Raw genomic sequence first — 27,863 nt, 5'->3', positions numbered from 1 at the left:
CTTCTGGTTTTAACATCTTTAGAATAAACTCCTACATGTGAGATATATTAGAAAAGTGTGGCAGTTCTTTCAGGGGGTAAAGTATTTCTTCCTGGGTCATAATGTGTACCTGTCAGGTGGGAACATGCTGAGGTTTAACCTTAGTTATGCATCTAGTCACAAAGCTGGGCTGGGTCTTCAGGAAAATGAAAGACCCATTTCAAGACATCTGCCTCAGATGAGGTTTTCACAGGTATTTAAGCAAAGGAAGGCTAGTTGGCTTGGACTTAGTTTGCAAGCTTCTCTCGTACAAAAGAGAGGCTTAGAAACTGTAAGTTCCACCATTGTTTTAATTCAGCAATCCAAACAATTAAATTTTATGTTTAATTTTCAGTAGTACCAGCTCTCTGGGTAAAAGGAAAAGATTCTTTTAGGGCTGTCATGGGAGCTTTCTGGTTCTCCAACTGTGACTTGAGCTGAGTTCAAAGATTTGAGTTTGTCATTTTCTTTCTGTAAGTACTCAAGCGAACTCAGAAAAATTGATCTCACACTACATCCCTTATCGTCATCACTGACTGCTGTCACAGGCAGGTGCAGCAACCACTTGGGATGCTAAGACATTTGCTTCAGTTTGCACTTCGTTACAATCAAACACAGGTGATAGTTTGATTGTGCTATCCCAGCATGCCAGGAACCACTAGCTTCCCATATCCCATTGGCAAGGAGCTCAACACTGTGCTCAAATGCAAGGGCATCGGCAAACAAACTGCCCAATCCCATTTTTACAGGTCTACCTCTTAGGGCTGCTCGCAGTACTGACTCTGTAACAGACTGCAGCAGTGAGAGTCTAAGCATAATATGAACAGGGAAAGTTTAATATAAAGAACTATTAAGTATAACAGGGTGATAACTATGAGAGGTAAAGAGAACTCTAAAGGATACCCTAGGTCTGAGAAAAGTACCCAAGGAAGAAACAAACTTGGAATGTCTCCCTGTCCTTAAGCTGGAACTCAAACCTGTGGGGGAAGGAGTCGTTGTAGCCCACTGGATTGTAGCCCACGGCCAAGCTGCTGGGTGGCCCTCAGCCAGATGGTCTATAGCCACCAGACAAGCAGGGAACACCATCTGGGGAGAGGAAGGCTGAACTTGGCCGGGAAGCCATGGTCAGAATTGGCAAGAGGAAACATCCTCTGGGGTACACATGGGCAAGGATGGCAAACACTCTGGAGTACAGAAGGACAGGGGCTGGCATGTGGGCCTGTGCAGGGGTTATGGGCACAAGAACCCATTTTCCAGCTGGTAGTCATGAGGCCTGATGTCAGGAGGGCTGCAGCAAGGTGGTCGCCTAGCTGTGTAGGGACTGAGAGCTTACCTTTATGTGCACAGCTGGTGTGTTAATTTACTAGGGCTGCCATAACAAAGTCCCACAGACTAGGTGGCTTAAACAACAGAAATTTATTTCCTCACAGTTCTGGAGGCTAGAAGGCTAGAAGTCCAAGAAAAAATTGTCACCAGGGTTGATTTCTTCTGAGACCTTTCTTCTTGGCTTATAGATGGCCTTCCTCCAGTGTCTTCACATGGTTTGCCCTCTGTGTGATCTCCGCTTATACGGACACCAGTTATATCAGATTACGGCCCCTCCTAATGACCTCATTTAACCTTAACTACCTTTTTAAAGGCCCTATCTCCAAATACATTCACTTTCTAAGGTTCTGGGGATTTAGGACTTCAACTTATGAATTTTGGGGGAACTCAATTCAGCTCATAGCTGGGGAGAAGCATTACTGAAATCCTGACCACATGCTGCTGACAGCCACATGTAGAAACAAGAAGAAAATAGAAACGCACCTGAATCCGGAAAGGGAGCCCCTTCCTCCTGCAATGTCCCTCCAGCACCCTCTACTGACAAAGTTTAATATCATGCTCAATGCCAAGGAGAAATGCTTACAGGGTCCAGCCCCATTATTGTAAAGCAGATAATGTGGGTTGGATTTAGACCTGAGAGGCAATAACTTGATAACAAGCACACCGGTTCTTCATTTCTGTGAGATTTCTTTTTTTTTTCTTTCTTTTTTTTTTTTTTTTTTTTTTGCGGTACGCGGGCCTCTCACTGTTGTGGCCTCTCCCGTTGCGGAACACAGGCTCCGGATGCGCAGGCACAGCGGCCATGGCTCACGGGCCCAGCTGCTCCGCAGCATGTGGGATCTTCCCGGACTGGGGCACGAACCCGCGTCCCCTGCATCGGCAGGCGGACTCTGAACCACTGCGCCACCAGGGAAGCCTCTCTGTGAGATTTCTGATGTTCTCTCGATAAATTGTCTGCTGAGATTGACCAGTTTGCAACTAAGAATTGGCACACTTGTTTTGTTTTGCTTCCCACTTTTTGACAGTAGTTGTGCATGATTGTATCTTCCAGTTATCTTTTTGGGATAAATAGACTAAACTTTCCCCAGTATATTATAATTTTGATAGGTATAAATTAAAGTGATCTGAATTCATAATGTGGCATGATAGTGGACTATGGAAACAAGACCAGAAATCCGGCAATCTGGTTGCTCCTTGTATCTGCTTGATTCATCCTTGTTTCAAGGTTGATATTCGTGCTGTTCCCTCTTCCTGGAACAGTCTTGCCACAGATATTACACAGTCCCTCCATCACATCGTTTAAGCCTCTGTTCAACTGCCACTCAGAATTTCTTCCCTGGCGCTCTATCAAAAATAGTCTCCTTCCTGGGAACTTCCCTGGCGGTCCAGTGGTTAAGATTCCATGCTTCCAATGCAGGGGGTGCAGGTTCAATCCCTGGTCGGGGGACTAAGATCCCACATGCCGTGTTGTGTGGCCAAAAGGAAAAAAAAATAGTCTCCTTGCCCCATAACTCTCTTTCCCTTTACCATGCTTTATTTTCTTTACAACTTACCACTATGTCAAATTATATTATTTTAAATAGTGTATGTATTTATTTACCTATGTATTTATTCACTTACTTATTTGTTATTAAAATGCAAGCTCTAGGAAGGTAGGGACACATCTTGTTCATTGAGGTATCCTCAGAACATAGAACAGTGCATAGCATACAGTAGGTATACGATAAATAATGATTAAATGAATGACTCTAGGTGTTGGAAAAAGGGTGGTTCTTCCGGAGCATAAATCTATATGTGGATGGATAAAATTTTAGCTTCTAGTTTAATTAGCATAACAACAATGTGATTGCATTTTGACTGTTTTCACCTTAACTTGATGAAAAGACTTCCATTCAGTTTTTGTGTGTGAGTGGTATAATTAACATACAGTAAAATTCATCTCTGTGTGTATATACATTTCTCTGCATTTTGACAAATGTATACAATTGTGTAAAATCATTGCAATCAAGATACAGAACAGTTCCAGCATTCCTCCAAACTCCCTCGTGCCTTTTTATAGTCAACCTCTCCCCTGACTGCCAGTTTCTAGCGACAACTGATTTGTTTTCTATCCCCATAGTTTTACCTTTACCAGGATATCATATAGATGGAATCCTACAGTACCCTGCTTTTGGAGTCTGGTTTCTTTCACTTGGTATAATGCGTTTGAGACCCATGCACGTGGCTGCCTCGATCAGTAATTTGTTCCTTTTTACTGCTGAGTAGTGTTCCATCATATATATGTGCCACAGATTATTTACCCTTTATCAGTTGAAGGACATTTGGGTTTTTTTCCAGTTTGGGGTGATTATAAATTGAGCTACTGTAAACATTCATGTGCAGGTTTTTGTGTGAACCTGCTCCCTTTTCTCTTGGGTAAATGCCTAGGCATGGGATTGCTGGGTCAATTGGTAAAGGCAGAATTAACTCTAAGAAACTGCCACACTCTTTTCAAAAGTGGTGACACCGTTTGCACCTTCTAGCAGCAGCCTCACTGCCATGTGTTAAAATGCAGCATGGCTCTGGAAATAAATAAGAAATCTGACCTTGTTGTTCCTTGAATCTGCTTGGTTTGTCCCTATTTCCAGGCTTCGCACTTGCTGTTCCTTCCTGCTGGAGCACATCCGCACCTGTTATTGTAATTTCATTCACATCTGACTCTGAAGGAGGGCCTACCTGTACACACAATAAACACCAGCCAGGAATAAAACCGAGGCACTCAGAAACCCGAAGGCAGGGATGGGGAGAAATTATGAAACTGCATACCTTTTTCCTACTTTCTTTTGCACATCATGAGATCTTAACAATTTTCAGTTAGTAATTAATTAATTTGTGTTAAAAACTTTATTGTTTTCAGGAATTCCCTGACGGTCCAGTGGTTAGGACTCCGTGCTTTCACTGCCGAGGGCCTGGGTTCAATCCCTGGTCAGAGAACTAAGAACAAGCTGCACAGCCAAAAAAAACTTTCTTGTTTTCAAGTGAATTTATTTAAAATATTCATTGAGTATTTATTATGTTATGTCAGAGACGTAAACTCATTCTTTTTTTTATTTTATTTTTTTTCTGTACGCGGGCCTCTCACTGTCGTGGTCTCTCCCATTGCAGAGCACAGGCTCCGGACACACAGGCTCAGCGGCCATGGCTCACGGGCCCAGCCGCTCCGCGGCATGTGGGATCTTCCCGGACCGGGGCACAAACCTGTGCCCCCTGCATTGGCAGGCAGACTCTCAACCACTACGCCACCAGGGAAGCCCGAGACAGATCATTTTTAAATCCATGAGAAGGGTACTATTATTAGCCCCATTTGAGAAACAGAACCACAGGGAGATCAGGTAACTGGCAGGTGTTAAAAGAGAGATTCAAACCCAGGCAAGCTGTCACCTGGACTTGCATTCTTAACCACTGCTCTACTGGTGCCAATGAAGAGCTCTGGTGGTTCAGAGGACAGCTCAATAGAGCTCAAATAGTTGTTTTAGTTTCCTTGTTGATGTTGCAACAAATTACCACAAATTTAGTGACTTAAAACCACACAAATTTATGATCTTGCAATTCTGGAGGTCAGAAGTCCAAACTCAGTCTCACTGGGCTAAAGTCAAGGTGTCAGCAGGGCTGGTTCCCTCTAGGGGCTCAGAGGGGAGAATCTGTGTCCTTGTCTTTTTCAGCTTCTAAAGGCCACCTGTGTTTCTTGGCTTGCAAACCCTTTCTTGCCTCACTCTAACCTCTTGCTTCTATCATCACATCTGCTACTACGGACTTTGACCTTCTTTCCTCCTTCTTGTAAAGATCTTTGTGATTACACTGCACCCACCCAGATAAACCAGGATAATCTCCCTTTCTCAAGGTCCTTCTCAATTACATCTGCAAAGCCCCTTTCCATATAAGGAAATATATTTGCTGGCTCTGGCATTAGGACATGGACATCTTTGGAAGGTTGTATTCAGCCTACCACTGTTATGAACACTGTAAGGGCTAAAACTTGTGCTTTGAGACAAAAAAGCAGAGTTGGGGTGGAAAAGGGAGCACTTTCTAGTAAACTGCATTGGTAGAGTATCTTTTCTGCGCAGTTCAGTACTACAGTACAGCTTCATATTAAGTTTGCTTGGGCTGCCATAACAAAACACCACAGACAGAGTGGTTAAAAAACACATTCATATTCTCACAGTTCTGTAGGCCAGAATTCTGAGATCAAGGTGTTGGAAGGGTTGGTTTCTTCTGAAGCCTCTTTCCTTGGCTTGTAGATGGCAATATTCTCCCTGTGCATTCACACAGTCATCTCTCTGTGTACAAGTGTCTCTTTGTGTGTCCAAATTTCCTCTTGTAAGGACATGTAATGGTTTAGGGCGCACCCTAATGACCTCATTTTAACTTAATAACCTCTTTAAAGACCTTATCACCAAATATGGTTACATTCTGAGTTACTGGGGGCTAGGACTTCACTATATGAATTTCAGGGCCATACAATTCAGCCCATCACAGGCTTTAACATATACCAACTCTGTTTAATGTTCACAACAGCTCAGGCTTGGCAGATGAGGTGGTGGCTGTGAGGGAGGTTCATCACTGGTCTGAGGTCTCCCGCTGGCAAGTATTACAGGGAGAATTCTCACACAGGCCTGTTTGCCCTGAAGGGGCAAAAGTTTGCCCTGTCCTAGTCATCCTACCAGCTGCTAGCTTGACAGCAGAAGTGCTGACAGTGAAGAGACCAGCCCAAGGGCGAGAGTGTATCTTGATTTGGGGAAAATGGTAGGGCCTAACTGTGGAGGCCTTTACAACCTGCAAGAGGTATAAAGCAATTCAGCAAAGTTCAGGAAGCAGGAGAGGCAGCGCTTGTGATGCAATTTTCAGACAGCAAGCCAAATTTCCTATAGCTTCCACCCCACCTCCACCCTCACCATAAACTTATATTAGGTAAGTGTTCAGCTTACAAAGTTCTTTCACACCCTTGCTCTTTACAACCTCACGGTGACTCTACAGCAGAAAACTAGGGCAAGGGCCCACTCCATTGATCAAATTTCCCAAGACAAGAGTGGTAGTTTCACTTATCTTGTTATAATTCCCGTCATGACTACACAGGAGATAGACAACCCTGATACCAGACAGATGATGGATGTACTTCTTTCCAACCCTGAATTGCTTAAAGTCTGTGATTTTAGAAGCAAATAATCTATTTCAGTTTTTCCCCCTTAACTGCCCCTTACCCATTTATATTACTTTCTCAGCCTTTCTACCTGGCGGGGAGAAATGAAAAGGAACTAAAACAATTCAATTAAGCTTAAGCAGCTTTTTGAGAGCAAGATAATTTTTTTTTAATATCTTTATTGGAGTATAATTGCTTTACAATGTTGTGTTGGTTTCTGCTGTATAAGGGAAAAACAGATTCCTTTTGGATCTTCTCCTCTGCCACTTATCCTGGTCAAAATTCTTCCAGACCTTACACCTGCAAAAAAGGCATTTAGAGATCAACATTTTTCTGCTATGAGAAGTGGTATATTTTTAAGAGGCATAACCCTTTTCTAAGCCCAATTTTTTTTTCCTGGTTCTCACTTCATTCATTGTTGAAGATATCCCCCATCTGTTTAAACTCCCTATTTTTTATTATTACTATATTTTCTAGAAAAATTGTGTAAATTTTGCTAAGTAAATCTTTTCGGGGGGGTGGGGTTGGATGATATTTGTAAGAAAACAGAAATCAACAAAGATTTAAATTTTATGTATCCTGGTACAGTGTCAGGATTAGATAAAATAGTGACCAAATGTATTTCCCTAAAAATAGGGTACAAAGTTTCTATTTCTTCTCTTCAACTCATTGCTGCTATAGCAGAGTACAATTACAGCTGCTACTACTGTCTGAAGTCTAAACACTCACACTCAGTGGTTTAGTGTTTGCCGAATAAGCAGTTAAATACATTTTCCTATGCTCATTTATCTGTGCCTGGCATGTGTAAGTGCTCTGTGTCAGCTGCATCACATCATCCTCACTACCATCATTGAGCAATTTTGTGTTTACTGCTGCCCATAACCCATCTCCATTGTGGGCAGCAGTAAACACACTACACCTCACTGTTCATGACAGCCACTTAAATCAAGTAAGACATATTTTAGGTTGAGAGTTGTAAGTTGTGAAGAGAAAAAAAAAACCCAATAATATAGGTAGTGTAGGTAGTATCTGTAAATGAATTTTTTCAATATATTTTATTTATTTTTTAAAATTTATTTATTTTGGGCTGCATTGGGTCTTCGTTGCTGCGCGTGGGCTTTCTCTAGTTGCGGCAAGCGGGAGCTACTCTTCGTGACGGTGCGCGGGCTTCTCACTGCGGTGGCTTCTCTTGTTGCAGAGCACAGGCTCTAGGCGCGTGGGCTTCAGTAGTTGTGGCTCGCGGGCTCTAGAGTGCAGGCTTAGTAGTTGTGGCTCCCGGGCTCTAGAGCGCAGGCTCAGTAGTTGTGGTGCACGGGCTTAGTTGCCCCGCAGCATGTGGGATCTTCCCGGACCAGGGCTGGAATCCGTGTCCCCTGCATTGGCAGGCAGATTCCTAACCACTGTACCACCAGGGAAGCCCCTGTAAATGAAATTTTAGAAACAATGGCTAAGAAAAGCCTCTTTGAGAAGGTGACATTTAGGAAAAGACCTGCAGTGAAGGACTAAGACATAATTCAAGGAGAGCACTGTAGGCAAAGGAAATTGTACATGTAAAGGCCCTCGGTTGAGTCTGTCCAGCCTGTTGAGGCGCAGTGTGGAGGCCAGCAGGGCTGTAGAGGGGTGTGAGTGGAGGAGCCACAGACAAGGCCAGATCATGGTGGGCCTAGCAGGTGACAAGACTTTTAGCTTGTACTGAGTGACCTGGGAAGATCCTGGAGGGTTCTGAGAAGAAGAATGACATGACCTTATAGAGGTTTTAAGAAAATCATTGTGGCTGCTGTGTTGAGAATATTCTGAAGGGGGTAAGGAAAAAACAGTTACTACACCTAGCCAACATACCGCTATCCTATCAATTACAATCACCTGAGATAAAAAATAAATAAATAGAAATTAAAATCATCATTAGTGACTGTCTGCCCATTCTGGTCACTATGGTTGTATACAGAGACCTCTCAAATAAATGTCAGGGTTGGTAACAAACAGTAGTATGTACAGGTACAACAGGTAAAAAATTTTATTTACTGATTTAAATTCTCCTAAAATATAAAAAACAGAACGGTTTCCTGAATTACAGCTTTTGGCAGTAAGTAAAGGTCAACGCAAAGAACAATAAGCCTCAACTTCCTGTAGCAGCTTTTATTTTGCCCTAAAAAGAGAGTCCATTTTCCTACAAAGACAGTCATTTAGATGAGACACACATCAAGTTTTCTTCTAAAGTGCCAAAACTCATATAATTCCTGTAACTGCAGATGAGAATTATAACTTAAATACTCCAGGTGATCGCAAATCCTGAAGAGTTCCTGGTTTCTGTGATGGGGAAGAATTTGACTAGTACATAGTTGAACTAAAATCCAGGCAAAAATGCTCTACAACTTCATCTACTGGTTTGTAATTCATTACCATATTGTAAGACTTATTCAAATCTAGTTATGTGGTAATAAGACCTGTGAGTATTTTGTAAAAGTTTGTTTTAAAAATCCCCAGATAAACTTAATTTGCTAATTTTCTACTCTATTATCTATATTTTTCTTTGTTTTATCTGTCTCCTTTTCTTTCCACAAATTCCCAAGGACAATTCCTAAAAAAATTATTAGTCCTATTGTTCGGTTGGAGGTGAATTTATCCCAACAATCCTCAGGTCTGTGGATGTCCAGAGTGTAAATCTATAAGAAAAGAATACATGCCATGTTAGAACGCAGTATGGACTTCTAGGCATCACAAATAAACACATCAATATGAAGAAGATAACAGCACTTTGTTATAGAATTTTAAGCAATGGGAAGCCTTTAATGTACCCCAGATTGTTTTCCAACGCAGAAAAAATCTACCATATCTCTCAATGGATATCATCTAAGCTAAAAACTTGCACTTGACGGGTGCACGAACACTCTGAGAGGCAACGCATGCTATTTTTAATTCTATTTTGAAAGTTCTTCCTTAAACTGATTGATCTAAAATCTGCTCTCTATAACTCCTACCCTCCAGTTTAGCTCTATTCTTCAGAGCAATGTTTCTCAACAGAGGAACAAGTTACATTTGGGCAGGACAACTCTCTACCGTGCAGGGCTGTCTACTGCATCAAGAGATATTTAATGTACCTGGCCCTCGCTCACTAAATGCCTGTAGTGGTCCCTCCCCAGTCTATTTATGATACCCCAAAATACCCCCATACATGTTAAAATCTCCCTCCCATCCCCACATAGAGAAGGGCACCTAAAATCCTAGATCTGCAGGTAGCGACCAAACATACTCTCTTTTCTCCACAGTTGTCCTGCAAATATATTGAGAAAGTCTCATGTCCCTATTTTACGCTTCCCTGGACTTAAGCATCGGAAGCCCTCAACTATTCTTTATTATGTGACCTGCAGGCTTAAAATTATCATGATTTCCTTTCTCCAAATACTAGAAGACTATGTCCATCTTAAAGTACCGTGTCAAGGACTAGGCAGAGGACCACAAAGGCAATTCAGAATATAAAGTGGGTTCCAAATATTTCCTATATTTGTGATTATCCCCATAATTTTTGCCTTCCTCTGCTAATATCCAGGCGCTTAAATATTGCTAAACATCCATTATCCTAACCAGACAATCAACTGATGATAACAACTCCCGTGAAGCTGAGTAATGACCAAAAGGAGATGCTGAGAAATTCTGAAGAGGAAAATGGTGAAATGTGGAGAATCACTAATTCAAACCTTTTAGCTTTCCTGGTGAGGAAAACAATGAAGGTGATATAGTATGTGGTTTACTTTATGGACATCAGATTTTAGTTTCCTTCATACCATGTTATGCAAGTCCTGCTTACACATGCACCGATCTGTATAAAATAGATCATCTAAATACAGGCTTACTAGCATCTTCTCGATTTTGTCCAAAGAAAATAACAGTAATACTGATGCAAAAATACAGTCCATTTACAAGCAACCTATTTAATTAAATTCTACTTAGTTTATTCATTTTACAGAAGTCAGTGATGTAGACCTGCCATATAAACAAGTGGGGCTGAGGTGCTGGGTGAACATCCTGGCAGTTTCCTACTGTGTAGGCAGAACCCTGACATCTTCCCATTTTGTGTCTTATCTTGCCTTGGTCCCTGTGCCACTGTGACTCAAACATATGAATGATTAGTTTGCTAACCATCAATAGATGCCCACATTTAAACAATACAGTTGTGTTGACCAGTTTGCTTTCAGAGTAATTCAACTCAACCCACAACCTTAAGACATTGCTCAAATTTCTCTAGACACACATCAGAAATAATTCTAGGAAAATTAGAAGGAAAAAAAATATCTAGGTTTAGGTTTACATTATTTCTCTAAAATAATACAGCTAGCTTTCTTATATGACATATTGGGGCAGGGAAAGGGCAGTTCAAGGCAGTACAAGCCAAGTAGTTGTTTAAGGAATTAACTTGCTTGGTAAACACAGAGGGCATTTTGTTTAAATAGTTTTCTTTTTGGTGGGGGGAGTGGTTTTTTTTTTTTTTTTTGCGGTATGCGGGCCTCTCCCGTTGCGGAGCACAGGCTCCGGACGCGCAGGCTCAGCGGCCATGGCTCACGGGCCCAGCTGCTCTGCGGCATGTGGGATCTTCCTGGACCGGGGCACGAACCCGTGTCCCCTGCCTCGGCAGGCGGACTGTCAACCACTGCGCCACCAGGGAAGCCCTGTTTAAATAATTTTTATAATTTACACCAAAGAAAAAAGAGGGAAAGATATGGAAAAGATCAAACCTGGTGAGCCAGATGGGCCCCTACAGCAGCCAGAGCAGTGTAGTAGGGCACAGTTTGACCAATGTTCATTCCCACCAGGCTCAGTGCCCCCAGCATCGCCACAGTGAAGCCACTGAGCCACTGCTTGGTATCTTCACGGAACAGCAGTGCCGTGGACTTAAGCCCGATCAGAGCATCATCTCTCTTGTCCTAACATGAGAAAGTAGTAAGAAATTGCCTGGATTTTACTGAGATTTAATTCACATATCATAAAGTTTACCATTTTGAAGTATGTAATTCAGTGGTTTTAGTATATTCACAAGGTTGTGCAACCATCACTACCATCTAATTCCAGGAGAAACTGTCTTTTAAAGAACATGACAGTAACTCAGAAACAGTTGATCAAAAATGAATGTGCAGGCCAAATCAAAGTTAAATGTTACTGCTAAAATTATCTTCCAGACCTATTTCTACATATCATCGTACTTTTACGACCCTATACTGACTTTCAACTATACTTTTACTAATAAATTAGAAGTCAGACTCTAATTCTTCACATAGCTCTTCTTTACTTCAGAGTTTTCAAATCTCAATAATTTCCTATACATTTTAGTTTCAATCTTGCTAAAATCACACATGTGGAAAAATGCTCACTTGCCACCTAACCACATCCATTCAGATTTCACTTCTGGCTCAGTTTATTCCTTGCCTCTCCCATCAAATCCTTCCTGTTTAAGTAGAGCTAGGTCCTGATGATACACTCACATCTGGCTGACTGGTCTCCTCCAGCAACTTTATTTGTAAGCATTTCCATATAATGTTGTAATCACAGTCATGTGACATCAGAGGCTGCATGCAAAGTGGGTACAGAGGGAATGTACCTCAACATAATAAAGGCCATATATGACAAACCCAAAGCAAACATACTCAATGGTGAAAAACTGAAAGCTGTCCTTCTAAGATCAGAAACAAGATGAGGATGCCCACTCTTGCCACTTTCATTCAACATAGTATTGGAATTCTCAGCTAGAGCAATTAGGCAAGAAAAAGAAATAAAAGACACCCAAATTGTAAAGGAAGAAGAAAAACAATCACTATTTGCAGGTGACATGGTTTTATATACAGAAAACCCTAAAGTGGCCACCAAAAACCTATTAGAAATTATAAACACATACAGTAAAGCTGTAGGGTACAAGATCAATATACAAAAATCTGTTGTGTTTCTATATACTAAAAGTGAGCTCAAAGAGAGAGAAATTAAGAAAATAATCTCATTTACAATCACAACAACAACAGCAAAATACCTAGGAATAAATTTAACCATGGAGGTGAAAGACCTGTACTCTGAAAACTATGAGACATTGTTAAAAGAAATGAAGAAGACAAATGGAAAGATATTCCGTGCTCATAGACTTGAAGAATTAAAATTATTAAAATATCCATACTGCCTAAAGCAATCTACAGATTCAATACAATCCCTATCAAAATACCAACAACATTTTTCACAGGAATAGAACAAAAAAATCCTAAAATTTGTATGGAACCACAAAAGACCCTGAAAAGCCAAAGCAATCTTGAGAAAAAACAACAAAGCTGGAGGTATCATACTTCCTGATTTCAAATTATACTACAAAGCTATCGTTATCAAAACAGCATGGTATTGGCAGAAAAACAGACACACACAGATCATTGGAAACAGAATTGAGAGCCCAGAAATAAGCCCACCCATATATGAACAATTAATTTACAACAAAGGAGCAAAGAACATAAAATGGAAAAAGGACAGTCTCTTCAACAAACGGTGCTGGGAAAACTGGACAGCCACATGCAAAAAATGAAACTAGACCACTATCTTATACCATACATAAAAATTAACTCAAAATGGATTAAAGGGGCTTCCCTGGTGGCGCAGTGGTTGGGAGTCCGCCTGCCGATGCAGGGGACGCAGGTTTGTGCCCCGGTCCGGGAGGATCCCACGTGCCGCAGAGCGGCTGGGCCCATGGGCCATGGCCGCTGGGCCTGCGCGTCCGGAGCCTGTGCTCCGCAACGGGAGAGGCCACAGCGGTGAGAGGCCCGTGTACCACACACACACAAAAAAAGGATTAAAGACTTGAATGTAAGACTTGAAACCACAAAATTCCCAGAAGAAAACATAGGCAGTACACTCCCTGACATCAGTCTTAGCAATATCTTTCTGGATATGTCTCCGCAGGTAAGGGAAACAAAAGCAGAAATAAATAAATGAGCCTACAACAAACTAAAAAGCTTCTGCACAGCAAAGGAAACCATCAATAAAATGAAAAGACAATCTACCACATGGGAGAAGATAGTGGCAAATCATATATCCGGTAAGGTGTTAATATCCAGAATATATAAAGAACTCATCAACCAAAAAACAAATAACCCAATTAAAAAATGGGCAGAGGATATGAATAGAATGCCCTGAAGAAATTTTCTAAGGAAGACATACAGATGGCCAATAGGCACGTGAAAAGATGTTCAACATCACTAATTAATAGGGAAATGCGAACCAAAACCATGATGAGATATCATCTCATGCTTGTTAGAATGCCTATCTAAAAGACAGGAATATAACTAGTGTTGACAAGGATGTGGAGAAAGAGGAGCCCTTGTGCACTGTTGGTGGGAATATAAATACGGAAAAACAGTAAGGAGATTCCTCAAAAAGTTAAGAATAGAACTACCATATGGTCCAGCTATTCCACTTCTGGATATTTACCTGAAGAAAACAAAGACACTAATTCAAAAAGATATATATGTACCCCAATGTTCACTGCAGTGTTATTTACAAGCCAAGATATGGAAACAATGTGAGTGCCCATCAACAGATGGATGGATAAACATGTGGTATATACATACAGTGGAATACTACTCAGCCATAAGAAGATAAAATCTTGCCAACTGCAACAACATAGATGGATCTTGAGGGTATTATGCTAAGTAAAGTAAGTCAGACAGAAAAAGACAAATACCACTATGATTTCACTTATGTGTGGAATATTAAAAGAAAGAGAGAAATAAACGAACAAACAAAATAAAACTAACACATAGATACACAGAATAGATTAGTGGTAACCAGAGGGGAAAGGGGAAGGGGGAGGGCAAAACGGGTAAAGGGGGTCAGTGGTATGGTGATGGATGGAAACTAAACTTTTGATGCTGAGTATGCTGTAGTGTATACAGAAGTCGAAATATAATGTTGTACACATGACACATATAATGTTACTTCAATTTTTTTTAAAAGCCTAAAGAAAAAAAACTTTCCCTTTAATTTAGTACTTATTTTTAAAGTTCTTAAAAAATAATAACAGTTAAGCCAAAGTTATGAAAAAGAATATTTCTTTACCTGATGAGCATAGATAGTATCGTATATTAGAGTCCACATAATTCCAGAAAAATAAAGAGGAAGGCAAACAGATGGATCACAGGAGCCCTTGACAGCAGACCATCCAAGTAATGCTCCCCAATTAAAAGTCAATCCTATAATTAGTGAAACAGAAAGAGGAGAAAAGTCTAAATGTACTTTAGAATTCCAAAGGGAAGGAGAGAGGCATCAGCATGTATTAAATGCTTCTATGTATTAGGCTCTGTGTATGCTGTTTTCTCCCTTAAATTTTCTCAAGTCTCTCATGTGGTAGTTATTAGCTACATTTTACAAAAAAGGAAAACAGAACCAGAAAGGTTAAATAACAATTAAAATAACAGAGCTAACAGAAAGAATAATATCTCCCTGATAAATAGGAGGTTTCATGAGAACAACATTTATCCTACCTAGTATGACGACTGGCACCAATGATAAATAGTATTAGATGCTAGAGTTTGAACTTAGACCTATCTGAGTCAAACTCCTGTGTTTTTTCCATTATTGCTCTATTTCCCCTTTAAGTTACAGAAACAAGAGTTAGACAGGAACACTTGTTCTTCAAGTCCACCCTCTCTGTGGACTGTAAACAAACTCCACATGGTGACAACTCCTAAATATCTATGTGTAAGCCTAATCACTTCCCTCAGCTTCAGACTAGATACTGAATTGCCTGCTAGACATCTCCACCTGCAAGTCCCTCAGGTACACTGACATGCATGCTCTGTGGGGCCACAGAGGAGAGGTACTTCATCAACTGAGGAGGAGGGATTCTAAGTGGAAACAGGCAATGAGGAGGAGAAAAAGGGTTTCTGAGATGTTTGGGACCCACTGACTTTGAGGTATCTGAGGGACTTGCTCCTTCAAGATGATGAATGTGTTTCAGTCATGTTTATTTTCCTAGTACCTGATGTGATTCCTGGCACAAAGTAAAAGTCAGGGTTTCAATAAATATTTAAAGTAAAAATACTAGTTTTCTTAATACTCTATTCTAGGAATAGAACAGAAAAGTCTAGGAGTAGATATTTTTGCAATAGGTTTCGACTTACCTACCTATCTTCCTCTATCTGCCAACAAATATTTATTGAATACCTGTGATGTGCCAAGCACCATGTTAGATGCTGCACCATCCATATATAAAGAATGCTTTATCTTCTAGGTGTTTACAATTTATTAATGGGAAGAGAGGGTAGGCTCTCAATATCTTCCTGTTGAATTAGTGCTGTTGAAACGAGTAAGTGTCACATTAGAGTGCTATGGGAGCCCAGGAGGGACTGGCTAACTTTCTTCTGGTAAGTTTAAGGAAGGCTTCCCAGAAAGGGAGCTAAGCTATCACACACTTCAACTCTTGTTCTCCTGCCTCAGAGTGCTTTCTATTCCAATCCCCAAAATCTTCAGGGCATCTAGATCAACTACCTAAAGAGAGCGGTGAAGTCAAGGGGCTAATTTTCTTTCTTCATGACATACCTAGATTTTTAAGAGCATTTCAGAAAATAATAATGATGATATCTTAGCAGATGTCCAAGATTTTTTAGCCAATAAAAATGGCTAATTGCCCTCCATTAAAACATGAAAATCTATTCCTGGTTTGGAAAATTTCATGACTGACTTAACATTTTATCTCTGCCACATCACACACACACACACACACACACCCCCCACACACACACATGCATTGATTGATATTATATATAAAAGTATAGCTTGAGGGTATTGAAGGAAATACTTATAGTTATTTCAAGCTCACCCAAGGCTAATTGAGGCCAGTATGTAATTCTCTTCATTAGCGGGTAGGTGATGACAAGAAGTAGGGATGCTGCTCCAAGAGCTATACTGAAATCAAGAAAAAACATGAAAAAGATTAATATCACCATCTCTTAAAAATCGGTAAATAAGGAGCTTCCCTGGTGGCGCAGTGGTTGAGAGTCCGCCTGCCGATGCAGGGGACATGGGTTCGTGCCCTGGTCCGGGAGGATCCCACATGCCGCGGTGTGGCTGGGCCCGTGAGCCATGGCCACTGAGCCTGCGCATCCGGAGCCCATGCTCCGCAACAGGAGAGGCCACAACAGTGAAAGGCCCTCGTATCGCCAAAAAAAAAAAAAAAAAAACGGTAAATAAGGCAATAATAGCAACACTAATGAGGAAATGATTTATCTAAATTGTATTTTTTGTAAAATTCTCTTCCTAGACGTTTATTCCTGGACTTTAATTAACATAAAGGGTGATTAGAAAATATCTTAAGTGTTACAAACAATGAAACAAAATAAGAATAGCTAACACATATATTGCTTTCACGTATTAGGACTGTTTTAACTGCTCTACATATGTTAACTCATTATAACCTTCACCACAACCTTACGAGGCAGGTAGTTTTATTCTACTTGTTTTTTTGCAGATGAAAAAACTAAAGTCAAAGAGAGAAAGTAATTTGCCAATTGTTATACAGCTAGTCAGTAGCAGGGCCAGGAAGCAAACCTAAGGCATCTGGCCCCAGTATCCAACATAATACTCCCCATGTGCTGCTGCCTAAATGTTGCTTTCAAACATTAAGATAGCTAGTAAACTGAGATGTCCTAACAGAGAATTAGAGTCAAGATATCCCTCCCTATATGCACAAGGGGTTACTTCTCTAGAAGAGGATAAGGTCACAAAGTACCTATGAAAGGATGACAGTCAGATAAGATGTTTTTAGGAAGCTCACAGCTCACTTAACACTACCCCTCCAGGAATAACCTTTCAAAGTGTTTTCACTTGACTGAAGCTATCAGAACAAGATATACAATTAAGTCTAGTCTCTATAAAATATGCTTATTTGCTGAACTCTTTTTTGTCTTATTGAAGCACTATGTAAGCAGCCATCTGGTACACAAATGTCTAATTTTGTCTCTGTTTAAGAAGTATAAGAATGAGTTCTTTTTTCTTCTGTCATTGATTAGGAATACGACTCTGGGAAAGACCCAGTTCCTCTTTTTGCAAAGTAAGCATAATCACTTCTGCCTCTAACGCTTCAGAGATACTACCAGGATAAATAAAATTATACAAATGGGTATATACACACACTCCCACGCATGCACCTAGAAAACCTAGGAAAAGTGTCTTGAGTCCTTTAGGGAACACATAGTGCAAGTACTGGAGGTGGTGCAGAAAAAACGAAACACTGATCTCTTCATTCCTTTGGCTGAAAGCATTCTTGACTTTACATTGTGTGGTGACTTACTTACATTGCTAACTTTACAGATGCTTGATTAGGTAATAAACAACTTTGTAATACAGATATTTCTATTTTATTTTATATGTACTTCTATGTCAAAGGAAAGATTTTTTACATGATTATGAAAAAACACATATACTGTACCTGTAGTAATTCAGACACAGAAGAACACCCAGTGCCAAGGTCAGCTGTCCCCCAAGAAAAACAAAGGATTGAAAAGTTGAAATGTCTCCAGCAGCTATTGGGCGACTTGCTGTTCTTGTAACCTTAACAACATAAAAACAGATACCTTAGCATCGGGGAATAGCTCAATCATTTACTTAAACATTTACTCAAGAGACTGGCCCATGGTACGTACTAAGGCAGAAATATGAATAAAAGGTGAACATTGGAAGTACTACCATGAATCAAAACTTCTATTTAAAATAGCATTGAAAAGAACTAAAAATTCCCACCATTCATTCCTCTTTCTTTCCATCTCCTATCCCCATCTCCAAACAAACAAAACAAAGCAATTTCGTAATCTAACTATTTACCTATCCAGCTTAGCAAGTATATGTTCAATTTCCATGGAGCAAAGAGGGACAAAAATAATAAGAATTCTCAGGAAAGAGGAAAGTGCAGAGCATGTTAGATAAGGCTGATATCATGTAAATGCTTTGAGTATGGGAAGCACTGCAATCAGATATCAGACATGAAGAAAGAAGACAGATTATCTGAGTTTGAAAGTGGGAGTGCTTTTGCCAGTCTACGTAGGAATGGGGCTGTAATCTTATATTAACTGCACCCATATATAAAGGGCAAACTCACTGTAAGAATATAGGTAGAGCAATTATGTGAACAAATAATATATATTGTTCTTTTCCTTCCAAGAGATCATGAAATGTGATTATTCTAAATTCAACCACAAATAAAGAGCATAACCAAAATTTTCAGCATTGCTGGAAGTTAAGAACTCAGGATCTGGGATTAGAGAGCCTAGCATTTGAATTCAATTCCATCACTTATTGGCTGTGTGAATTCTGGCAAGTTACTTGACCTCCCTCAGGCTTAGGTTATTTACCTATTTAAGGAAAAACAGAAAGAGAGGGAGACGTAATAATAGCACGTACCTTACAGAGTGAATGCAATGCCTGATGCAATAAATGTTAACTATAATTAATATAACATATTTTTGTATGATTTATAGCAAGGGTTTAGCAAACTATGGCCTGTGAGCCAAATCCAGCTTTCTGTCTGTTTTTGGTTGGAACCATGAGCTAACAATGGTTTTTACTTTTTTTGGTGGTTGAAAATAAACAAAGAAATAGTAATGTATTGTGCCACATGAAAATAAGAAATTCAAATTTCAGTGTCCACAAATAAAATTTTATTGAAAGAGACACACCCATTTTTTTACATATTGTATGTGGCTGCTTTCACGCTGTAACAGAGTGCAGTAGTTGCAACAAAGACTGTGTGGCCCACAAAGCCTAAAATATTTACTATCTGGTCCTTTACAGAAGAAATTTGCTGACCCAATTTATAGCATGCTTCACTGTGCAATAAAACTGTTTGTCAAAAACTGTAATGACTCATCTTGCTTAGTGCCAGAACTGGATATCTCATCCTTGATTTGGTCCCTGTAGCTTCAAGTGGGAATAATATTTATGTTCTTGTATTTGATTTAGGATATTATGATTATTCCTGCCAGTATTTGAATGCTAATAATCTAAGAGCTATATATGCATCACATCATTGAATCCTTGTAACAACTCTCTTTTAGCCACTCACAAGTTCTTGCCATTTCTAAGTTTTAGGAAACTGAGGCAGAGTGGCTCAGTAACTTTCCAAGGTCACAGATACTAAGGTAGCACAGTCAGTCCAGTCCCACCAACCACAGTACTAACCACAAAATTACACTGCCCCTCCAGTACAATGGTAATTGCCTGGCTAAACTCGAGAGGTGAAAAACAAGCACTCCATCAAAAGAAAAAGAACGATGCAATATGATGATCAAAAAACATATTCTATGTGGCTTTTATGAAACTAGAATGCTCACAGCTTACAAAACCAAATCATTAATACCTGTGCATTGATATTATTTCAATGTTTATTGGACCTAATGTTTATCGCATGACTAGCAGATTACATACATCATCAACAAAACACAGTTAACCCAAATAACCTAATAGCAATTCACTTACCACTTAATGTATTAGCAATTTACTTAGTCATCTAACATATTAAGCAAAACCCTCAGCCATAAACATACTGTCTTTAAGAAAATGTAAGGTAAGCATTACAATTTGACCAAGGTTTTTAACCCATTCTGTAAAAGAGATGCTCACAACATTTTAAAATTCATGTTAGCAAAACCATAGCTATACAATACTCATTTAAGTGCTTTGTTGTATGTCACCACAGACTGTAGATTCCTCTAATCAGAGAAAAATGGCATGGGGGAGATGTAAGATATCTAATCAGTTCCCTTTTATCTAGTGAGTATAAAAATCACTTAAGACAAAACTAAAATGGCTCTATTTCGTTAATTAAAAAAGTAGAAAATGTTGGTTGGTTTGATTATGTTATTTTTTTTTATTATTTTTTTTTTTTTTGCGGTACGCGGGCCTCTCACCGCTGTGGCTTCTCCCGTTGCGGAGCACGGGCTCCGGACGCGCAGGCTCAGCGGCCATGGCTCACGGGCCCAGCCCCTCCGTGGCATGCGGGATCCTCCCGGACCGGGGCACGAACCTGCGTCCCCTGCATCGGCAGGCGGACTCTCAACCAGTGCGCCACCAGGGAAGTCCTATGTTATTTTTTAATTAAACTTCTTTTGAGATAATTGTAGATTCACATGCAATTTTTTTAAAAAAATCTCTGTATTATAAGAAATATAGAGATCCTATGTATCCTTTATTTAGTTTTCCCCAAGGGTAACATCTTGCAAAACTTTACAGTACAATATCACAACCAGGATTTTGACATTAGGCTGCTCTAAATGTGTTCAATAGTTATTTTGAAGTGATACTGGCCAGAAGCCTCATTAATATGGTTATGCAGATGAAAAACTGACCAGGATGTGCAAACCCCCAAAACAAGAAAGTACGCATCTCCTGGCATAGATCAAAGCATCCCAATGGTCAGCGAGACATAGAGATGCCTTAACATGCATCACCTGCCACTCTGCCACTATCCTACCCTCCAGCCACACACAAACCACATAGTTGCAGTTGTCAAGCATAATATATTTTATCTCACAGCCATGCCTCTGTGTCTGCTGTTTCCTCTGCCTAGAGTGACCTTCACCCTCCTGTACAGGCTTTTTTTGCCATCTTAGTCTGTCATAGTTCCAAAGTCACCTTACCCCACCTCACCCCATCAAAACTTCTCTCTAACCCCCTGCATTATGCTAAGGTAAGGTAGGTGGTCTGCAGTAAGTGCCCTGTGGACACCATCTCTTGATAGCTACTAAACTGAAGTCAGCAATGTTGTCTTTCATCCACACAATCCTAGAACCTGTCACTGTGTCTCATAGATAGTAGGTATTCAATAAATGTTTTTGAATTTAAAAATTATTAATGTGACACTGTTCTATAAGCTAAAAATCATTATGGGTGTGCTTTGCTTAAGGAAAACTAAGACTTATATGAAAGGCAAACCAGGGAAGATTATTCACTTTATGTGAGTGTCACATGATTATTTACTTCACATAATTCACCCTGGATTTCTTATAAATTGAACGTTTACTTGATTATTTACTCAAGCATTTAATGATTTTATACTTGTTATAGTATGTCTGCTGGAATAAAAGGCAAACAAGACAGACCATTCCCTTGAGAAAATAATGGTCTATTGAAGAACAAAGAAATAATTACACACATGCATTAGAACATGCATAGAAAATAATCTAGAGACATATGATGTATCAAACTTTAAATGAAGTTTTTTCTGGGGGCTTGGGGGAGGTGATAAGGAAGACTTGCATTTTCTATCCTTTCTATTTTTGTACTGTCTGAATTTTTCAGAATAAACATGTATTATTTTTCTAAGGAGAAAAAAATAAAATTATGTTTTTAAAAGAAATAATTATAGCAAATGCTAATAGGGCTGCCTTGATTCATTTAAATTAAGATCTGATTTACATACGAATAGTTATGGCTCCAACGTATATCTCAAAGGAAGGGATGACAGTTCTTTTAGACACCCAAAGGTTCAGAATGGAATTTTCACCTTCACTCCCAACATCCTTTCTCTGGCCTTCCAAATTCTAATTCGTTTTGTAAAAATGATGTACACACCTTGCCCCCATGGCCGCTCCTCTGTTGAGAAAGGAAGCACACCGCACTTTGCAACACCAGCTATTCAACTGATACTGGCACTTCTTACGCTGGATTTCAGTGAGGACGCTAAATGATCCTGTTGCTTTATGTGGCATTCAAAAGTGATGCCACCATCTTACTCTGCAGAATTGAGAGGAGCCTCTCTGTTCCCTTCTGGGACGAATCTACCTTTTTATCGTAGTCCTGGTCCCACATGTCATTAATAGTACAGCCTGCTCCACGCATCAGAACAGCTCCAGTGCCAAAGAGGGATAACATGTACCAATCTGGAAAACAACCTGGTTCAGCTGCCAGACCAATGCTCCAAGTACATGGCAGGTACAGTAGCCAGGTTCCTAAGCAAAATAAAAAGACAAAAAAAGTACAAATTAAGTTAGCTGTTTTCATTTGTTTGAAATGCTGTATCCAAAAGAAGTAAGGAACACAAAGTCAAAAACACATGACAAAACTGGGAAAATAAGCTTGCAACTCATATAACAGAGGACTATTCTCCCTAATATATAGGGTTCCCAGAAACTGAAGACAGATCAAAAGCCTGATCGAAAAATGGACAAAAAACATAATAGAAAATACAAATGGCTCTTATACCAATGAAAAGATACTCAACTTTGATAAATACACATGAAAATTACATTGAGATAACATTTTCCACCTAGCAGACTGGCACAACCCAAAGGCTGACAACATACTCTGGGGAGCTGGATAGTCATATATGTCTGATGAGGTTGCAAATGTTCCAGTTCCTATGGAGGGTAAGCTGAAGAGTTTTCCTATACATGTGTGTGTGTGTGTGTGTGTGTGTGTGTGTGTATACGCACATGCATACACATATAAAACAAATACATACATTTGAATGTATGTTCATAAACTATGTCAGGAAGGAAACATTAGAAACTGATACTGAGAGTTGCCTTTGGGGAAGAAAACTGGTTGGTTGGGAAAAAGGGGTGGAAGACTTAGTTTTCACTCTATACCCTTATACCTTTTTAAATTTTGTATCATCTGCATGTATTACCTCCTCAAAAAACTTTAATAAAACTTTCTTTATTGTTAATATAATATAATAAAATGGTTTGGGGGGGAAAGAAGGATTAACCTATTGTTTTTTTAAAAATATTTTGCTACTACATGCACAAATGGGATTAGTTCTTGGTACTCAGCCCATAAACTAGATGAAATTAAGCTAAAACCAAATAAATTGTAGGGATAGGAGCCTTCACACATGACCTGTAGTAGATATCCTATTTTCAAAAGAAAATCTTTCAACAAATGTTTGGATATTGTACCTATTAGATAAATTCTGAGCTTTTCTTTTCTATTCGTAATATAAGAGTGTATATTAGCAATATAAGAGTGCCACCCCACAAATGTGTCCCTTTGGCATGAGGATTAATTTAGGCCAATTATTTTTAAGAAACAGAAGATTCAAGAACATTTTCAAGAATGTTACCAGAGTAGACCTATCATCAGATATCTGCCAAAAATATGGGCTAGGTGTGGTGGGGAAACTTGATAGGGCCTAGAGACCAGAGACGACCGTTTACCAAACATTTACTTTTCTATCTCCAGTGAATTACCTTCCTCCCCTTTTAATTCCCAAACCACTACCCCCAATATCCTGCTGTGTCTTTAGCTGAAGATATTTAAGGTGAGGGTATTTTGGCCATTTTGGTGAGTTACTCAGTCTTCCTGGGTCTCTCTCACCCACACATGCTATTAAATTTTTGTTTGATTTTTTCCTATTAATCTGTCTCATGTCAACTTAATTCTTAGACTTAACTTAGAAGGGTAGAGGATAATTTCTTCCTCCTCAAAAAGTGGAATAAATAGGACATTTGGCTAAAGAAAAATCGATCCTGTACAAAAATGGTCAAATGACAAAGTCATTATGATTATGTTTAAGCTTCATTAAATTTAAGCTTTATTCATTTGCAAATATTTATAAAGCAAATATTTTGTACCAGAGTTGTTCCAGGAACTGGGAATACAATGGTGACTAAGTGAGGGCTGATTTCTGCCTTCACACAGCTTATAAAGCAAAAGGAAGAAACACGGTTAAATAAATAACACTGAAATAGATCAATTCAACAACGGGGAAAGTACACGATGCTATAAAGGCATAAAACAATGCCACCCAAGTTAACGGGGTATGGAGTAGGAAAAACTCAGGAAGTCTTTTCCAAAAGGGGCTTAAACACACAGAAAAGGCAAGGCAAGGAGAGGCTAAAAATCAGAAATGACCAGTCTAGACCTGAATTCAGGTTGTTCTGGGCAGACTCATATTCAGTGTGTCCCATCTAAAACAATAACAACAATGCTATTTTCTAAATGTTTGTGAAATGTCAAGCAGTGTTCTAAATGCTTTATATATACAAACTCATTTAATCCTCAAAGACACCCTTATAAAGTAGGCACTATTATTATTCCTATTTTACAGATGAGGAAACAGATGCACGAAGAGGTTAAAACACAATGGGTTTAACCACTTCCTTTTCCCTGGACCTATCAGTATAGCTCAGAGGGACAGAGGAGTAGCTAGCTGATCCTGCCCTGACAGAAAAAAAAGATCACTACTTCACAGGCATTTTCCTGGTACAAGTAGAAATGAAGGCGCCATTTAAAAAAGAATTCTAGAGAAAGATGTGTAACCACCTATAGCATTTTGTGTCAGTGTCAAAATTTCCTTGGCTGTAAGTCTGCATTTTAGGTACCGTATTCACTGATAGGAATCTGCAGGGCACCCCTATAGATGAGGAGGGTTCCTGCAGTGAAGGTTCAATGTCTGCTCCTAGTAAGTGACACTAGACACTAAAGTATATTAAACTTGAAGCCTCAGCACTCCTCATCTACAAAAGAGGGGAAAGAACATCATCTACCTCTTAGAGTTGTTATGACAATATTAATAATGGTGATAATGAAAACAATAACAAATTCATAGTGCTTACTCTGTGCCAGGTGCTGTCCTACAATAGTTTTGATTCTCACAACAAACCTATGAGATAGGCACAACTTCTATTATACCCATTTAACAAACACAGAAACTGAAGCATAGAGACAGTAATTTGTCCAAGGTCACACAGGCAAAAACATGGCAGAGCTGGAATTCAAATCCAAGCAGTTTGGCTCCAGGCTATCACTCTGGATACCTAAAGCTCTAAACACCCATGAGTTCTTATTGTTCTTTTGCCCTCCTGATTCTCACCAACATTTTTTGGTCTCCCCTATGACACTTTCATTCTGTTCTCTCCCATGAAGAAAGATGCAGAGGTGGGAGGATACAATAGGTTTCAGAAAGATATACTTATTATAGAAAAAGTAAAAACTCTCTGGGAGATTATAAAGTGAGTAAGCATTCTGAGAGGTGATGGGCAGACCAAAGAGCTTGTGTAAACTGAGGCCAAGATTCATTCACTAATTACACATTGTCTTCAAGAAAACATAAATGCGGGCTTCCCTGGTGGCGCAGTGGTTGAGAGTCTGCCTGCCGATGCAGGGGACACAGGTTCATGCCCCGGTCTGGGAAGATCCCACATGCCGCGGAGCGGCTGGGCCCGTGAGCCATGGCCGCTGAGCCTGCGCGTCCGGAGCCTGTGCTCCGCAATGGGAGAGGCCACAGCAGTGAGAGGCCCACATACTAAAAAAAAAAAAAAAAAAGAAAACATAAATGCAGTTTCAGCCATAAACGTGGTAAAACCAGTTATACCACCAATTTAGTGGAAAAAGTGCTACCTGCTGAAACCTCCTGAAATAATGTAGTTTGTGACATGGTTGTAGGAAGTTGTAATCCTTTCTGAAAAACAACGAAACCCACTTTTTAACAAGATCAAAATTCAACAAAATAAAACAATAAACATAAAATTACCCCACAAAAGAAGAATTTAAGTAAAGAAGTATTGAACCTGGAATTCTACTACTGTCAATTTATTGTTCCTGGCATACAGTAAGGGCTCAAAAAATGTTTGCTGAATGAATTCTGATAGTACTATTCATAAGTTGTCTGAAAATCCTGCAGTCACCTTATTTAGAACCAAAGCAAGCAGGCTTGTATCTTCTTAACATACATAATACTATTAACCGAATCTTCTCCAACTCACACAATACTCTTTTTAAACTAGACTGGGAGTTCTTTGAAAGTACAAAGTTTCCATAGCTCTTTCTAGCCCTAAGGCTACGCAATGCTGTAGGACTTAATTCATTCAATACTACCGCTAGGCTGTTCTAGACACTAGATATAAAAGTCCCATATAAGTGGAGCTTATACTGTACTGGAGAAGTGTATCAACCAATAAATGCATACGGCTAGTGGCGAATGCTATGAAGAAAAATGGGGGGTAAAGAGAGACTGAGGAGAAAGGTGAATTTAAATAGGAAGTTCAGCAAAATCCTCCCTTAGGAGGCGACTGTGAGCTGATAAGTAGTCCATAAATGCTGTACCTGCAGCATCCAAATGAATTAAATCTTTGTGTGACGGATGGTGCAGGGCAAAGAGCTAAAAAAAACTCAGCATCATCTGGTCTGGCTCTGCCAAAGAGCCTTAATTTCCTCAGCGTCTTTATCGTCTCAATTACTTGCTCTGGGATTATGGGAAGGATGAAATATAATGAACGTAGAAGTGTTTCCACACTGTAAATCTGCGCAAATGCAGAGATACGGGTACGGAATTTCTGCTCGATTCACTACTTAAACACGGACTGTGGAATGAGCGAATTTTTTGCCCAGCTCACGTGCTCAGGATTCAGAGAGGCTTGACAGCCGGCCGGTTACCTCGGAGATAGCCCTGTTCGGGTGTCTTGACGGTATTCGGCACCTGGCGGCCAAGCCCCGGCTTTCGGGCTTCACTTCCACTGCGCCCGCAGCCCCCGGACCGCCACATCCGTCCACACTCACCTATGGGCTTGTCCAATCTCATGAGGCGCAGGTAGGGCTGCAGAGGGCGGGGCGCCGAGTTCACGATCGCCGCCGCAGGCAGGCTCGGCCGCCGCTCGAGCGGTCCCCGCCCGGCTGAGGGCCGCCAGTCTCCCGCGTGTAGCCCACGGGCCGCGTGCGGCAAGGTGAGGGAGCGGCCGCGCGAGCCCCACAGCCACACCTGCGTCCCTGCCCGCAGGGCCCGCACGAGCCCCGTGCCTGACGCGCCCAGCATGGCGCTCCGGAGAGCGCGGACCCGCGGGGGCCTGACGTCATTCCCGAGCGTCCTGTCACAGGCAGGCATGCGCAGTGACATCAGCAGGATGACCGGTTGGTCGGAGCTTTTCGAGTAACGTGAAACGGGAAGGATTGCGGTCACCTTGACCTGTAAGGGAGTTCTTCAGGTAAAGGAGTTCCTATTATCAAAATACGTAGCAGTTGTAACAGGAAAAAAAAAAAAAACACCGAGAAAAACTTACTGAACCCAAAATACTGATTTGCGGTGTTTCCTTTTTAAAGCTAAAAGGGCACCAAGCGGCCAAATCCGAGAATGTACATTAAAATCGTACTCAGAGTTAACAGACATGCATTACACAAGTGAAAACCTTAAACTTGATTATCAATTCAAAGCAGTTCGTATAATCCAGAGGCAGCGAGTGTGTGGGATGCTATGAGCCTGCAGCTAGAATATCTGATCGAAGGGGTTAATCATAGCCAACTAATGGATAGCGCTCTGTGCCAGGCACGGTTACAGGCACTTTACATGTATTATCCCATTTAATCACTTACTGACTGACTATGGGCAAGTCTCTCA

General features: G+C 40.3%; 1 protein-coding gene across 2 annotated transcripts; it reads right to left on the bottom strand.

Moving 5' to 3' along the window:
• Nucleotides 1-8,519: 8,519 nt before the first annotated feature.
• Nucleotides 8,520-27,368, bottom strand: COQ2 (coenzyme Q2, polyprenyltransferase). 2 transcript variants are annotated; one of them, XM_033409982.2, is made up of 7 exons: nucleotides 26,909-27,368; nucleotides 22,313-22,479; nucleotides 17,967-18,088; nucleotides 16,359-16,444; nucleotides 14,597-14,730; nucleotides 11,251-11,439; nucleotides 8,520-9,183 (listed from the first exon to the last, which is right to left on the bottom strand). In XM_033409982.2, the coding sequence occupies exons 1-7, from the start codon at nucleotides 27,363-27,365 to the stop codon at nucleotides 9,019-9,021; spliced, it is 1,320 nt and encodes a 439-aa protein (XP_033265873.2). In that variant the 5' UTR covers nucleotides 27,366-27,368; the 3' UTR covers nucleotides 8,520-9,018. The 2 variants fall into 2 exon arrangements, with proteins under 2 accessions (XP_033265873.2, XP_004282209.2); XM_004282161.2 differs by having other exon boundaries at nucleotides 27,032-27,368.
• Between the last annotated feature and the right edge of the window lie 495 nt (nucleotides 27,369-27,863).

This window comes from Orcinus orca, chromosome 4 (assembly GCF_937001465.1).
Source record: "Orcinus orca chromosome 4, mOrcOrc1.1, whole genome shotgun sequence".
NCBI lineage: Eukaryota > Metazoa > Chordata > Mammalia > Artiodactyla > Delphinidae > Orcinus > Orcinus orca.
Note: the sequence above shows the minus strand (reverse complement) of the source record. Positions and strands in the feature narration are given on the sequence as shown.

Bases quoted from the DNA above. Each gene is read 5' to 3' on its own strand.
- COQ2 (XM_033409982.2), bottom strand. From the start codon at position 27,365: ATGTCACTGCGCATGCCTGCCTGTGACAGGACGCTCGGGAATGACGTC. The intron at 18,089-22,312 runs GTAGATTCGTCC...TATGTTGTTAAG, and splicing joins ACCAGGACTACGATAAAAAG to GTTACAAGAACAGCAAGTCG. The intron at 11,440-14,596 runs GTAAAGAAATAT...TTCTCATGTTAG, and splicing joins ATACTATCTATGCTCATCAG to GACAAGAGAGATGATGCTCT.